The sequence below is a fragment of the Phoxinus phoxinus genome (genome assembly GCF_949152265.1).
Source record: "Phoxinus phoxinus genome assembly, chromosome: 15".
Taxonomy (NCBI): domain Eukaryota; kingdom Metazoa; phylum Chordata; class Actinopteri; order Cypriniformes; family Leuciscidae; genus Phoxinus; species Phoxinus phoxinus.
This window is the reverse complement of record NC_136890.1, coordinates 28,679,820-28,694,498: the sequence shown is the minus strand read 5'-3', so window position 1 is coordinate 28,694,498 and position 14,679 is coordinate 28,679,820. Positions and strand designations below refer to the sequence as shown.

General features: G+C 36.5%; 1 protein-coding gene across 1 annotated transcript in view; it reads right to left on the bottom strand.

The window, feature by feature from the left end:
* The window catches only part of med27 (mediator complex subunit 27), a 47,871-nt gene that overhangs the window by 31,723 nt on the left and 1,469 nt on the right, over positions 1-14,679 (bottom strand). The window contains exon 3 of the mRNA XM_079638091.1: positions 1,159-1,289. Coding sequence (XP_079494217.1) covers positions 1,159-1,289 — 131 coding nt within the window. The remainder of the gene's footprint in view (positions 1-1,158; positions 1,290-14,679) is intronic.

Sequence of the window (14,679 nt, the reverse complement as noted above, 5' to 3'; positions counted from 1 at the left end):
TAACCGGCTAACTCACATTATTACGGTCTTAATGAAGTTCTGCTAAGCAGCTGTGGGCCACTATTACCTAAAGCTGTGTCTATAAATGCATATTGTCTGTTGTTCTAACTACTTTTAGTAATGATAAAGAATGGAGCAAGATTTGTTTTGCAAACTGTAATGTTATATCAGTTGAAGTCATCCTTGCGATGGAGGTTCGGGTTGAATAATTAGTTCCTCCAATGTTTCATCATCAGACTCGCGCTTGGATTGATAAGGTAAACGACGTCATCGTTACTGTCTTTAGTTTACCGTATCAAAGAGCATTATGGGTCCGGTTCAAAAAAACGTGAACCAACGTGTGTTCACTTTATATAGTCTTTAGGGCAACACTTTATAGTTGAACTGAGAACGATTTCGGACATAGGACATTATACATAGCAAATTTGTATTTCTTCTCCTGGTCCTTCAGCCTTAGAAAGCACATTGCGCTACGAGTACCCAGGCAGGCATCGGAGCAAAGGAGAGCACTACAACTTGAAATAAATGAACAATCACTTTGAAGGACCTTGGAAAGAAAATAACACATTGCAACAGAATCAGATTAAAAAGAGCACATTTGCAAGAAGAAACAGAAGTGGTATCCCATCAGTGGGCTTTTCAGAGGGACACAGACCACCTGGGCTCCGCTCTTGTCTTTTCTATGTGTCCTCCATGGTTATTTTCCGTTCATTCTCCATCCGTCTTTCATCTTCCCTCCAGAGTACGTGCTCTTTTCTCCTCTATGTTCACCAAATCCCACTCTCGCTACTTTATTATTAAAGCCTATGGTCTACGACCCTAGTGACACCAGGAAAGACAATGAGCTATTCTACTCTGTCACTATAATCGGATGAACCAATAGAGAGGAAGAGAATCAATGGTCACCTCCGACCTGCTGCCGGTGGGTCTATGGACAAACAAATGCCGGTGACTTCAGTTTCATCAATGTAGGCCTTGTGTTGTGCTTCTTTAATCCTAAATCTATGTGGTACATGATAAGTCCATATGTAGTACATGTACAGGACAAGTTTAATACTGTAGAAATAGAACAGGTTTCACATGTGAAATAGCCGACTAGGAGCATCAAAAAAACTGTCTGGTTATGAGATACTGTGAAAAATATGAACTCAAACTCACTGTATTGGAAGGACAAGGGTGCTGGGCTGGACTTTGGGTCTTCTTTTGGCAGATGTTCCCATCTGATTGGCTGAGCGTTTGAGGGACTGTTGGTTTAGAAGACTGGAGGCCAGACCTGCATGGTACTGCAACTACAGAAGCAAAAACATGTTGATTAGGGCTGTCACGATTAACACATATTTGCATTTATGTGGCACACACATACACACATTACTATAATATAATATTTAGGTTGGTTGGGTTCTACAAAAAAACAAACTTCCAGATTCAGTAGGGAATTTCGATTGTTAACATGGTACACAACTGTGCTTGTCAAGTCATTTCTTAATTCCACATTAATTCATAGTTGTATAGCCAATGAATCAAATTTGATTCTCATGATAATGCTAACAAGCATTGAACAGATTAGAAATGAACATTGTCCAGAGAACTTCCTCTTCTGCGGCTTTACAAAGAACAGTTAAGCATGTAAAATGAAATCACAGACTAATTGGGCTTTTAAGAATTTGTTTACTCAAAGCACAGTCCCAAATGTTGTCAACAATCTGTTCTTCTGGGAGAAAGCACAGTTGCTTACATATAGTACTCCATCACGTTTTTCCTTGTGTTCCTCCTCATCTCCTGCCCACCTCCTCCCCCTCGCCTCCTGTCTTACTATGTTGAACGTAACATGGTGACTGTAATATCTTTGGCTTTGATGTTGTAGTATAGCAGAAAGCCTGTATATAGCTTTTCCAGCTCATGTGATGAAACCACGTGAAAGTTGTTCTCTGCCCAGAATGCACTGTTGCACTCTGTCAGGAGAGATGTTAATGGGTGTGACAGAAGTCTGGACACCACCTATCTGGACATGGACATCGTCCGACATGCCTAACCAACAACCCTCAACATTGCAAGTAAATAACTCGCATATAAGACTAAATTTCAATCTAGGCCAGTAAATAATGCCTATTGTTGTTATTGTTGCCTATTGCAACTTATGTTTTATATTATTATAGTAGAACATTTTTATTAATATTACTATTTTGTTCTTTTTTTTACAGAAACATTGAATGACCAATTAAGTATAAAGCATCACTTCGAGTACATCATGAAAAATTGTGAATTCGCTTGACTCCTGTTGATCTATATATACTGTCAAGTAAAGGTAAAAAATGTACAAGTAGTCAATGGCGATTCAATTGCCAAGATGTACGTAGAAGGTTGACCAACATCTGGGCAGATACATATTGGGAAAAGAGACAGAACTGGATAACTTCAATGCAAGTTAACTACTAAACGGCTAACCTGATTGTAGATCAACTACTTTTAATAATGAGTAGCTTATAGATTGACAAACCACACCTTTAAAGTGCATTCTCCAACACAACTGCTCAAGGCAGTCAGCTTGCTGGGAAAAATCTTAAGAAAATCAATAATCCGTGAGCAACACGCTGGTAGCGAGCTAGGCTGATCGTAACACAAGCAGTGACAAAAGCGATCTCATCAGGCTTCAGAATTCATCGGCATGCACACCCACACAAACCAGGCTCTTAAATTAGAGCTCGCATAGGCCCGTGCCTCATTAATTGCTATTAAAATATTCCTCCTATTGAGCTAATTAGCCATGTTCCGAGGCAGTATAGCGACGTTCGCTGAGTGCGAAGCAGACGGCACAGCACTCCCCCTGTTTAATTTGGCTGACCAAAGCAGCTGTGTTAACGGGGAATTATTTTAATTAACTGAATCTCCTTTTCGTAGCTAATGAGCCTACTTGGTAAGGGCCAGATCTTGTACGAGAGTAGCGTGTATGGAGGGAAGCTGGGCTCCAGCTGTATAAAAAGCCCTTGCTAATAAATAAAAAGCCTACATAACAAGGTAAGAAAAACACACACGCATAAGATGCTGTCAAGATGGCTCAGGCGCCTTTGAATGTCAAGTGGCTTGAGAGATTTGTTGCAATAAAAACATCCACAGCAATCACCACAAGTTTAAAAATTGGACAATTGTTCAGGTCTGTTAGTGTTTCACCCCCCCAAAAAAAATACATATATATATATACTGTATATATATATATATATATTACATATATTACTTATAGAATGCTGTTGGTTAAAATAATAATTAAACAAAAAAATATATATATACAGCCGCCGGTACTTCATCAAGGATGCATTAAATTGAAAAAAAAAAAAGTTAAGTAAAATAATTTAATGTTACAAAAGATTTCCATTTCAAATAAATTATTGAATGTTATCCAAGTATGCTGAATTTTTTTAGTACGGTTTCCACAAATATATTAAGCAGCAAAAAGTGTTTTCAACAGAGAGATAATACATACTATTAATAATATTTGAGCACCAAATATAATTGATAATACTTTGTCAGCAAAACATCTTCCAAAAGCATTAAAAAAAAAAAAAAATTATTCCAAACATTTGACTGGCAGTGTAAATATACATTGTATTCACACATTTTTCCTGTATCTTAGTAAATAAACTGATTGTGGATGTAATACCGGTTACAAATATTGTTTCATATTAACTAGGTAACTACATAAATATCAAAATATATTAAACGGTGTCAAAAATCTTAAAAACATTAAGATACTGAAAAAAAGTATACGATTTTTAAACTATGCTACCCAGTACTAAAGGCCTATGTATTTCTGAGGAGAGCATAAAAGCAATCTTGCCCTCTAACATGTTTCATAACACAGAAATGCAAAGCAACATCTACAAGACAACCCCTAGAAAAAAAAAAAGAGACAAAGGACAAAAGATGTGGAGGACTGTGGTGAATGAGTACAAGAGAGAGAGGGAGCGAGACAGGACAAGAGAGGCATTACCCAGAATGCTGTCAGGCAGCTGAGAGTGTCATCTCATTGGGGCAGTTGAAGATTAAAGTGCAGGGTCAGAATCTGACTTGTGAAAGGATGCACGGGACAAGCACACACAATCAATGTCACCATCAAATGGAACAAAACAAGACAGCCTCTTTCACTGGAAGCAGACACAATCACAGAAGCACAGAAAAACCATTGCATTGTTGTCTACCACATTAGAATGCCATAATCCAATCGAAGATGTTGCACACCCCATTTTAAACAAGACACTTTCACAAACAGGGTCTGTAAAACCCACCACACTCGAATGCAATTCAAGAAAAACTTTGGAAACACTTTATAAAGCTGTGTTCACCCTTTAAAACAGATTGTAATGCATTTTATCTTTACATAATTAACTATAATCAGACTTATATATAAATATAACAATTTGCAAAGGTTAAGCATTGATTCAGAAGCTCAATGCAAGCAACTGATATTGATCATGTGCTTCAATATATACTATTTAAACTTCCAGCAGTGAATAAATAAATATTAATGTATGTAACTCACAACAATAATTCATAGGTAAGGCATTAGGAATGAATTATGATGCATAACACGTTTCAAGTGCTGTCAAATTAATATAATAAGAATTAATACCTTTAATTCTTAAACGCGCTTAAAGATTATTATTTTAATGAGGCCAGTGCATTCCCCTCCACCATCTTCCAGATCTCTGCAACGCTCCAACTGCAGTGCATCTCATTCCTGGTGCTTTTGCATTGAATACTATAAGCAGACCTAGAGGACTAGCGCTTATGCAGGGGAACTGCATTATTCCATGCAACTAATTGCACACGCCCATCAAACCCAATATCCATTCAAAGAAGCTTCGCCGAGGAGGGAACAGCAAAATCATGTCACAAATATTAAGTACAAGTTGAAACAACTCTCTTTGATCATTCGCCGCTTGTTAGTCTGCACCCGAAATGATGAAATGACTTTCATGACTGTTTGTATGAGTGCGTCTTTATCTAAAATCTCCCAAAATCTTTGCACAGCCTTGAGGGGAAAATCGCCTCAATTTGTTCAACTCGGTGCTGTTAGCTTTTGATAGGTAGACTACTGGGAGAAAGTGTTGAAATAGTCAAATAATAAATCACATTTTACTTTAAGCAACAAGATCTCATTTATGATCAGATATTTAAAAGCTATGGCCAGTTGTGCAGTGAAGCCAAAAATGTTGTTGTTTCGAATCAGCTAGAGGGACGCAACCTAATGTTGCTGCCGGAGATCTGTCCCTTAATAAAAAGTGTAGTCTCTTAGGACAAAAACACCTGTTGAATGCCATATTAGATCTTCAGGGAGTGCATTAAAATATGCATACATTTACATTTAGGGTGTGTTCACACTTGTGGTTCAGTTCTCTTGGTTCTTTTGGTCCGGAGCAAAAAATGTATTTAGTCATAGTTCACACTGTCATTTTTAACACCGAACCGAAAGACACAAACCAGAAAACATTTTATGACATATTTTGCAACAGAACTTACCGAACATCCAAAACAATCCACATTTTTGACTCATTAAGATGCCTTTGGTCCATGTTACATTCATATATCAGTCAACCAGCACCAGAGAGTTTGTTTGGAAGCAGACTGAGACCCGCTGAAAAGGTGAGTATCGGTCCGCTTGTTTGGTGCGCACCAGGGTTTGGTTGGCAGTGTTCACACTTATTCAAATGAAGTGCAATAACAGAGCAACTGCAGAGCAGTTATTTTTAATTTAACCAAACCTGCAAAGTCTGAAAACATCTTTAACTCCAGCAACATGCAGTGCTGCATCCAGTAAGAAAATATTTTGTTAACTAGTAATTTGAATAAACTGATAAACTAACAGAATGAATAATTTAAGACAGAGCAGCAGCTAAAAAAAGAGACATAAATGCTGTTCTAACTTCTATCCATAAGCATAGTCTGTGATCTCATTGAGAATATTTATTCACAAGAGATAATTAAGATATTAATCCCCATGCAACGAGAGAGAGAAAAAAAAGACACCTTAAAATAGGGGAAGGTGGAATGGGGAAAAGAGATTGACGGGCGGAGAGAGGAAGAGACAGCAATGCCGCAGTCAGGGGGTTAATTAATTTTTAAATATCAGCCAGGGATCACAAGGTCTAGGGTATTTTCTATGTCTGGATCTCATAAATCAGGGTTATGGGTAACGCAAATGAGATCAGACATATTCCATGCAGGAAACCCATTTGGATTCAAACAAGTTTCTACAGGCAGTGATTGAATAAGGAGAGAGAGGCATTTGAAATCAAAACAGTTTTAAAAGGAACAGTTCATCAAAACATTAAATTATGTCCGCCGTTGTTTTTCTAGAGCTACCATAAAAGTAGTTCACACGACTTCTGAAGTCATACGACAGCAGCGCTATGTGAGGAAAAGACCAAACTTTAACACCGTTAACTATGCAAACCTATCACAAGTTATATGGACTACATTCATGATTCTAATATGGTGTTTTTGGAAATGTTTTATAACCGATGTAGACACTATGAACAGTCAACGAAAAAAAGCAAGAACATTTTTACTAACTTTTGGGTGAACTATTTCTTTAAAAAGACACTTTTTTTTCTTTAAAATTGAGAATATTTATTACACAATATTTATATATGTGATGGAAATACTTTCTTCTTTAAAGACCCAGACAAAAGTTTTTTTGTTTTTTTTTGGGGAGTAAATGGATGTAAACTGAATACATTAAACCCAAACAATCAGACTTTTATGTAACAGTAACTGGTCTGCAAGGGAGTTCCTTTAAGTTATATGAAATTATCTTGTATATAGTTGCTTATAATTTTTTTTTAAAATAATTTTGTTTCTAGGATTGGTGGCATACATTTTTTAATCAAATCAATAGTAATGTTCTTGTTTAATATTTAAAAGAATGCCTATCATGGTCACAGTATGTTGTATAGCAAAAAAAAAAAAAAAACTGTAAATCCACTTTCCTCCAATTTTATGCATTTATTAATTTGAAAAGCTTAGAATGTTTAGAAAATGGAGTAAATGTTACTAAATTCCCATCTTAAAAAGTTACAAACCAAGAACCAAGCAGTGACAGCAATTAGGTTAAACCCTACAAGGAAGTACCAACATCCATCAGAAAATTTACAGGACACAACAAATAGACATCGTCCCCACGGAATCCTAAACAAACAATTTGAATGAATATTCACTCGCATGAATAGCGAGCTCTAAAAAAAACGGATCTATCAAAGGTTCCCTTGCTATTTTAATGAGGAATTAGCAGGCCGAGGCGAGCCGAGACCACTGTTCTTTCAACTTTACACTCCCTTGTCTTGAAACTAATAAGGAATCCAAGCTTGCTAAAGTTACCACATCAAACATCTTTCTCAGAGCAGTGCATTTTCAAAAGGTCGCCGCTTTTTTTTGGCCCCTGTTAGTTGTTTCTCGTTCTTTTCCACCCCTTTTCGTCCCTTTGCGCCATGCTGATCTTTAAGACTGACCAGGCTATTAGTCCTCCCTGGCACAGCAATTGGCAGACACATGCTCCATCATTAACTGCAGGGCTGAAACATGTTGTGATGGCAAGTCCGCTGCTCTCTGATCTTATTGTGGGCTCCGGGTTTGAGGCCTGCCATTTGTTTCTTCTGACAGCTTCGTTCAAGACATGATTAAAGCGCATAACCAGCCGCACGGTTTCAGGACATTGTACGATGTGAAAAGCCACGAGCCTCTGGAACATTCACAGCATTCTTTTGATTAGTTTGAGGGCAAAAAATAAATATATAAATAAAACAGGAAAAATTTGTACGCTCTGTGATTATATAAATATCCATAATTTAAACTCTGACACAAGGGACTTGCGACTAGCAGTTGGACGCCCAACCTAATGGCAACTATATTACTGAAATCAAGATGTATTGAATGCATAAAGGTGGATATTGTAACATAAAAATTGTATTAATGCATTTAGAACCTACATTAATTAATATTTAATAATCAAAATCTTTTCCTCTACCGTAGCTCTCAAAAAAAGGTGTCTTGACGCCGCTGATGCCAAACACTAATTGTTCTGTCAAATGATCAATTGCTATTAAGAGTTTAATTTTGCATTAAGCGTTAAAGGGATAGCTCATGCAAAACTGAAAATTCTGTCATAATTTACTCACCCTGATATTTTTACAAACCTGTATGACTGACTTTCTTCTGTATTTCAGTCCACACAACATTGCTCGAAATATCTTCTTTCACAAAAAAACAATCATGCAGGTTTGGAACGACATGTACAGTCAAACCAAAATTTATTCAGACAGCTTCAACATTTCTCACATTATCACAGTTTATTCGCTATAGTTTAGAAAATGGTAATAAAATATGACAAGAACTCAAGAGTTATTAAATCAGTTGATATTTCACTGGATTTGGCCGTCCTTCTGTTAGACTGTCTCACAAAGGAATTAGGTTGAATTGCTGTCAGCTGTTAAATTTAAGTACACAATTAGCTAACACCAATTTAGGTCAACCAATTACCAAGCAATGCTTAATTTAGTTCAGCCTGTGGTGTAAAAAGGTCGCATTAGCAATTAAAGAAACAACACTTAAGCAGAACATGCTCAGGTCAAAGTGTCTGAACAATTTTTGGTCTCAAATGTTTATACATTTTACAGGCAGTCCACTGTATGAAGAATTTTTAGGTATAATATGTCACAGTTTACTTTATTTTGCTATCCTCACTTACATAAATGACCTATAGTGTCCTGCACCCTCTAGTAAAAAAAATATAAAAAATTATATCTGGTGTCTGAATAATTTTTGGTTTGACTGTAGGTGAGTATATCCTTACAGAATTTTCATTTTTGACTAAAATAGAATACCCATTTAAATTTTGAAATGATGGTGCGTTCGACTTCAATTACTTTTTTTTTTTTTAACCTTCTTTTGTTTTTTTGCTAGGCGAATCTGCATTGAGAATCATTTCACTCGTATTGGCATTGGCAATAACCGAAATGTTATAGTTCCAGACCTGGACCTAAAAAAAAAATACATCTAGACTGTTCCCTTAGCTCATCAGGAGTCTTAGCGCTGCCTGAGCTGGCTTGACTATGAATATGATTTGGATTCGATTCCCTCCATGTTTTAGAATGAAGTCAAATGTGGAATTTCTTCCAGATCTGCTTGAATGAAGGGATTGCTGTAAAGGCTCATTTTAAAGTCTATGTCTAAAGAAGAGAGATTTTCTATAATACATAAGCAAATTACAATCTTAGCAATTTCACACAAGTGGGGCTAATTTCTGCTTCTTAATCTTTTGATCTCATTAGCTCGTCCATTTGTGCAAGACCGTCGGTTAAGTAGAAGAATATCAGAGCGCCGTTGGCTAAGTGACCTTGTGAAAGTCAACGAAGTCTGTGTCTCATTTTACTCACAGAGTTTCCATCAATGACAGACATATGCACTCGCGATGCATGGTCACAAGTTATAAAGACAATTAAAGGGAAACATGTTTAGCCCTTGGTTACTAGCTGTCACTCATCATAACTTATAGCCTGATGTGTTTGGCTCCAGAAATCTCAAGGTCTCCTCCTTCCTGAGGCTTTGGCTTCATTAAATAGGAAATACATTTGCATATTGTTACTCGTAATCTAATAAAAAGGGGGGAAATATGGTTGCTATTTCTCTAATAAGCATTTTACTAATATATATATATACAGTATATCACGAAAGTGAGTACACCCCTCACATTTCAGCAACTTTTTTTACTATATATTCTCAAGGGACAATAAATACTATAGAAATGAAACTTGGATATATTTTAGATTAGTCAATTTCTAGTAGTCAGTTTCATTTCTATAATATTGTCCCTCGAGAAGATCGTCCCTGGTGTTATTACAAAACTTGTGCTGCCTACTTGCTCTTTTCCATAAAACCAAAAGTTACTGGAAAAAAAATTATATTTAAAAATTTAATAAAAATTTAATAAAAATCCCCATTAAAAAAAGTCCATACGACATTCGATAGCATGGTATGAGGAACAGATCAAAAATTGAATTCAACTGCAACAGATTTAATTTTTTCCTCACACAAAGCTATTGTATGGTTTCAGAATGCTTGCTCAAAATGCTCAAGTCATGTGCACTATATGTTCATGCTCATTTTTTGTCCTTAAGCAAAATATTATAGGAGTGGAACAACATTAAGGTGTGTAAATAACACAAATTTATTTTATTAATATTTATTCTATGAAGAAAGGGTTTTTACAGAACTAAACCAATGGCTGTACTTTCACTCTACCCAAGTTTTAACCCCCCAGAGACACAAAAGCAAACTCTTTGCTCAAACACCATGAAAAATTTCTGCAAAAACTCTGAATTGTCCCATAATTCATGTGCTCCTGCCAGCCCCGGGTCTGCTGGCACTAGGGGAGCACTAGTATTTAAAGCTGACAGAATAACAGCTTGATGTCTTAACTGTGCACTGGTACTGGGATAAGCAGGTGCTTAAACGTCTCTGTGCACCCTGACATCTCTGTTGTACTGACAGAACACAAGCGCATGTGTTAAATACAATGTCGTCTGACATTAAACAGACGTGCGGGCTTCCAGCTGACAATGAAACACACTTTAAAGTCACGCAGTCAGGAAAAGCCAACACAAACATAAGACTTTTGCAGAGAGATAAGCAGCAATACTGATGCTGTCCAATATTGCTTGACAAAAGCTGGTCAAGTGATCTCAGAAAAAGTAGTTATTGGACCGTTTCATTATTTATTGGACCATTACAATAAGGTTCCATGTGTTAACATTACATATTTAGTTAAAGTGCCCCTGTTATGCTGTTTTAAAGGTTCCTAATTTTGTTTTGGAAGTCAAAAAACACTTTAATTTTCTCAAATTATACATTGTTGTACATTTCTCAAAAAGTCTGAAATCGTTTTGTTCAAAGATTCAGTCTCTCTAAACCTCTCCTTTCCGATTTATGTCGATTTTTTTCATTTGCATTGTTCTTCCATTCCATGTAAAAGTCGAATGGCGAGTAAAATCAAAAATCAAAAGTTGTAGACAATCTGTTATTATAATATACATTTACGAGACCTAGGTAACAATGAACAGTTGCATTTTATTCATTTTTATGTAACAAATGTATTGCTCATTTGTAAGTTAGTGTTAATTAACATAAACTAATGGTACCTTATTGTAAAGAGTTACCATTTTTAGTTTAAAAAAATGTCCCTGCTTTATTTTGTACTTAATATTTTCTAATGTAAAATGCTTCTCAATTAAAAAACAAAACAAAACCAAAGCCTCAGGAAGGAGTGGAGCAGTGGACCTTGAGATTTCTGAGACAAAACACACCAGGACATAATGAAGGTGAGCGACAGCTAGTAGCCAAAGGCGAAACATGTTTTCCTTTAATTAACTGTTCATCTATTCACTCTCAAATCCAACCGGATCACCTTAACAGTTCTTGAACAGATTACATGCCCACTAAAAATACATACAATTAGCAATATTACAAGATGGTCTTCTTTGGCAGAAGTACAACTGTGAATTGAAACATACATTATTGGAAAAATGCCAGCCTTGCCAGGTCAAAACCAAACACACACACAAATCTGCACCATAATTTACTACAACACAAATGCTTACAAAACAATCACTTGTTTCTTAAAGGAGTCTGTTTTTTTTGTTGGTTTTTTTACCCCTTGAGGTCCAATTATAATAAACGAAAAAAGCATTCCCCCCCGCCACAGTCATGATTCCTAGTTTTATTTATGTATTTTACAAATTAATGAAAAATATGACGATTCTTCACGATATGACCACTTTAATGTTCCATAATAATGAAAAAAAAACACATCAAATCCTAAATACCAGACTGAGATACCCACACAAAGGAGACAATGGCCAAAAAACAGCCTCACTAAAAGCACCAAGTGCATTAATCCTGGGGTCATTTGCATGGCAGAAACGCTGGCATCGATCGTATTTACAGTGGGGCGGGGGTGGTTCTGTCTGGACAGACAGCGTGGAAGCATCAATACTTCTGCAGAAAGGCTTGGTTTGGCCCCACGCCCATGTTCACCCGCACACCGTCCAGCCCAGACACACCTAATCCCGCTGTAACGCTCCCAGCCTCCGAGTGTGGGAAAACAGCTGGCCTACCACCCGGAGAGGGCAGAGGAACCTCATGAAGCAGCCTCATGTAGTACTGGCTTATACTAATGAGACCAGTACAACACAGACATTTACTAAAGGTTTTCAAACTGGAAAAACTTTTGACCTTGAGGGTGAACTATGCAAGTTTTTTACCTTAACCGAACAGCTTTGGAGTCATTGGAATGGTTATATAACTTTTTTGGGTTGAATGGTGGTTATTTCGCATCCCCCTATCGCCTGTGAGCGGAAAAAACACACTTGCAACTTTGAGCCGGGGGGCCGCGGTGTCAGGAAGTATTGCGTGATATCAGGAAGTATCGCGTGATATCAGGTCTCGCGATGTAAAGAATTGCTTTACGGCAAAAAGAAATCTGCTAAAATTCTGTCATTATTGCGCTCCCTCACGCTGTTCGAACCCGAATGAAGACGACGTTTTAAAGAATGTTGTTTTTATGGTTATAGTTTTAGTAACTAACTAGAACTATAATAACATTGGTATCAGGATCAATACTCCTTTTTGAAAAAGCTAGATGATGATCTAAACTAAATAGGAATAAACAATTAAATATACAATATCTTTAGGTCAAATTAGTTTGATACCAATTAATACCAACTAACTAACTAACTAAATTAATAAATGCTGATAATCAATAGAAGGGCATTACACTGTGCATCCCAAGAAATAAAAGTGTTTGTATAACAAAGTCTTAATGTTGAAGTTTACAAGAAAATCAACACGCCACGGTGACAAAGTAGGAATGCACAACCACTATATTGGAAAAAAAGGAATAAAAAAAGCACTTCTGGGCAAGAGGAGACATTCAATTCCCATTTGACCAAAAAAAAAATATAATTTAAATGATTTTCAAAAATAAAAGACACCAACCAGTGATGTTTCAAGAGCTTTTCTATGCAATAGCAACTTTGAAAAGATTTGCTTTTGTTTGAGGAAGAAGACCTCCGTCCGTACACCTACTATTCTGCACACCGTGTGGAGAGAGCAACTGATGAGGAGCTGCTATTGATTGAGCACTTTAACCCAGTCATTGCACATCAATAAACCTAAGACACATTCACCAATTCATGAACAAAACCCTCAACAGGTTCTCAAGGTACCGCAGAACATTCTTCACCCTTTAATGACCTATTATTTAAAAAAAACAAAATTAAGAATCCAACCATAGCTTTGTGCCATGTTTCAAAAAAACTAAACAAATAAACAGTGCGTTTCCTATTGAATTCCTCATCTATCATATTGCTACCTGCATCACCTAAGGGCAAAGCATCAAAGAACTCAAGAACAGAGCGCAGACATCCTGTGAAATTGCATTTACAGTAAGAATAGCAAATCTTGTTCAATAACACTTAGGACAGAAGACCTACTCAAGATCAAAAGAAGTCAAAGCACTCAGCTGTAATGGATATTGAGCAAATGTTGGTTCTGCTGTGAGAACACCCACATCTATTGAATCTCAAGTGTGTGCTCTTCTGGCAAGACGTGGTGTGCGTTTTATTGAGAGGATTCGCTTGAGGACCTTGATCCAAAGAGAACATAATTTTACAGCCTTTTCAGGAGAGAAACAAAAGAAGATTTACTAGGCAAGAAGTAACACGACTCTGTTTTCTGACAAATTAAGCAGACGGACTTCAGACTCTTTTTTACCTTTTGGAACTACTCGCGTTGCATTAAGCCAATCACAGCTACAAGCTATAATGCATCTCATTGACGCGCTGTGAATTAGATCATCAAACTCTAGACCTGCTTCCTCTTGATTATAGTATTATTAGACGCAAGATGATATTCAATTCCACGTCTCAGCCGAGTCTGACGCCCATGATGATGTAAAAGCCTTGCATTCATGTTCATTGGGAATTCATTAACAACAGATATGAAGCAACTTTTTAAAACTACATGAAGACAAAACCAATGTGACTTCCTCAAGTACTAAGCCAAAATGAGAGAGGGCTCTGACCAGAGCCTCCAGTTTACAGTAAATACAAGGGTTCATACAATTTTCCCTATATGATATTACATACAGCTACTACACCACTGAGCAGAACCTAAAGAAACTATGCAGCTTTGTTTGCATACGGTACTAAGCTCTATATATTTTGGTAGAAGGATTTTTTTTTTTTTTTTTTTTTTTTAGAGATGCACCGATATGAAAAATGTGGCTGATACCGATAACCGATAATCATTTATATTAGAAAGCGATAACTGATATATTGGATGATCAATCTAAATAAAATTTTATTTTTGAGAGCCTGATTACAAAAACAAAAAGTCTTACCATTAAAAGCCATGTCCCAAGCACACAATTATAATGATGTTCTCATTATAATTTTATGTGTGCTGCACATGTTGCACTTAATTGTATTTTCCAATGTTTTTATTTTATTTTATTTTTATAAGGGATTCCAATCATATTTAAAGCAATTAAAAGTTCAAACCCATTATGGTGAACAGCGCACATCTGTAGTGTCTTAGCTGAAGGAAATAATTAATTATCGGCTTTAATATATT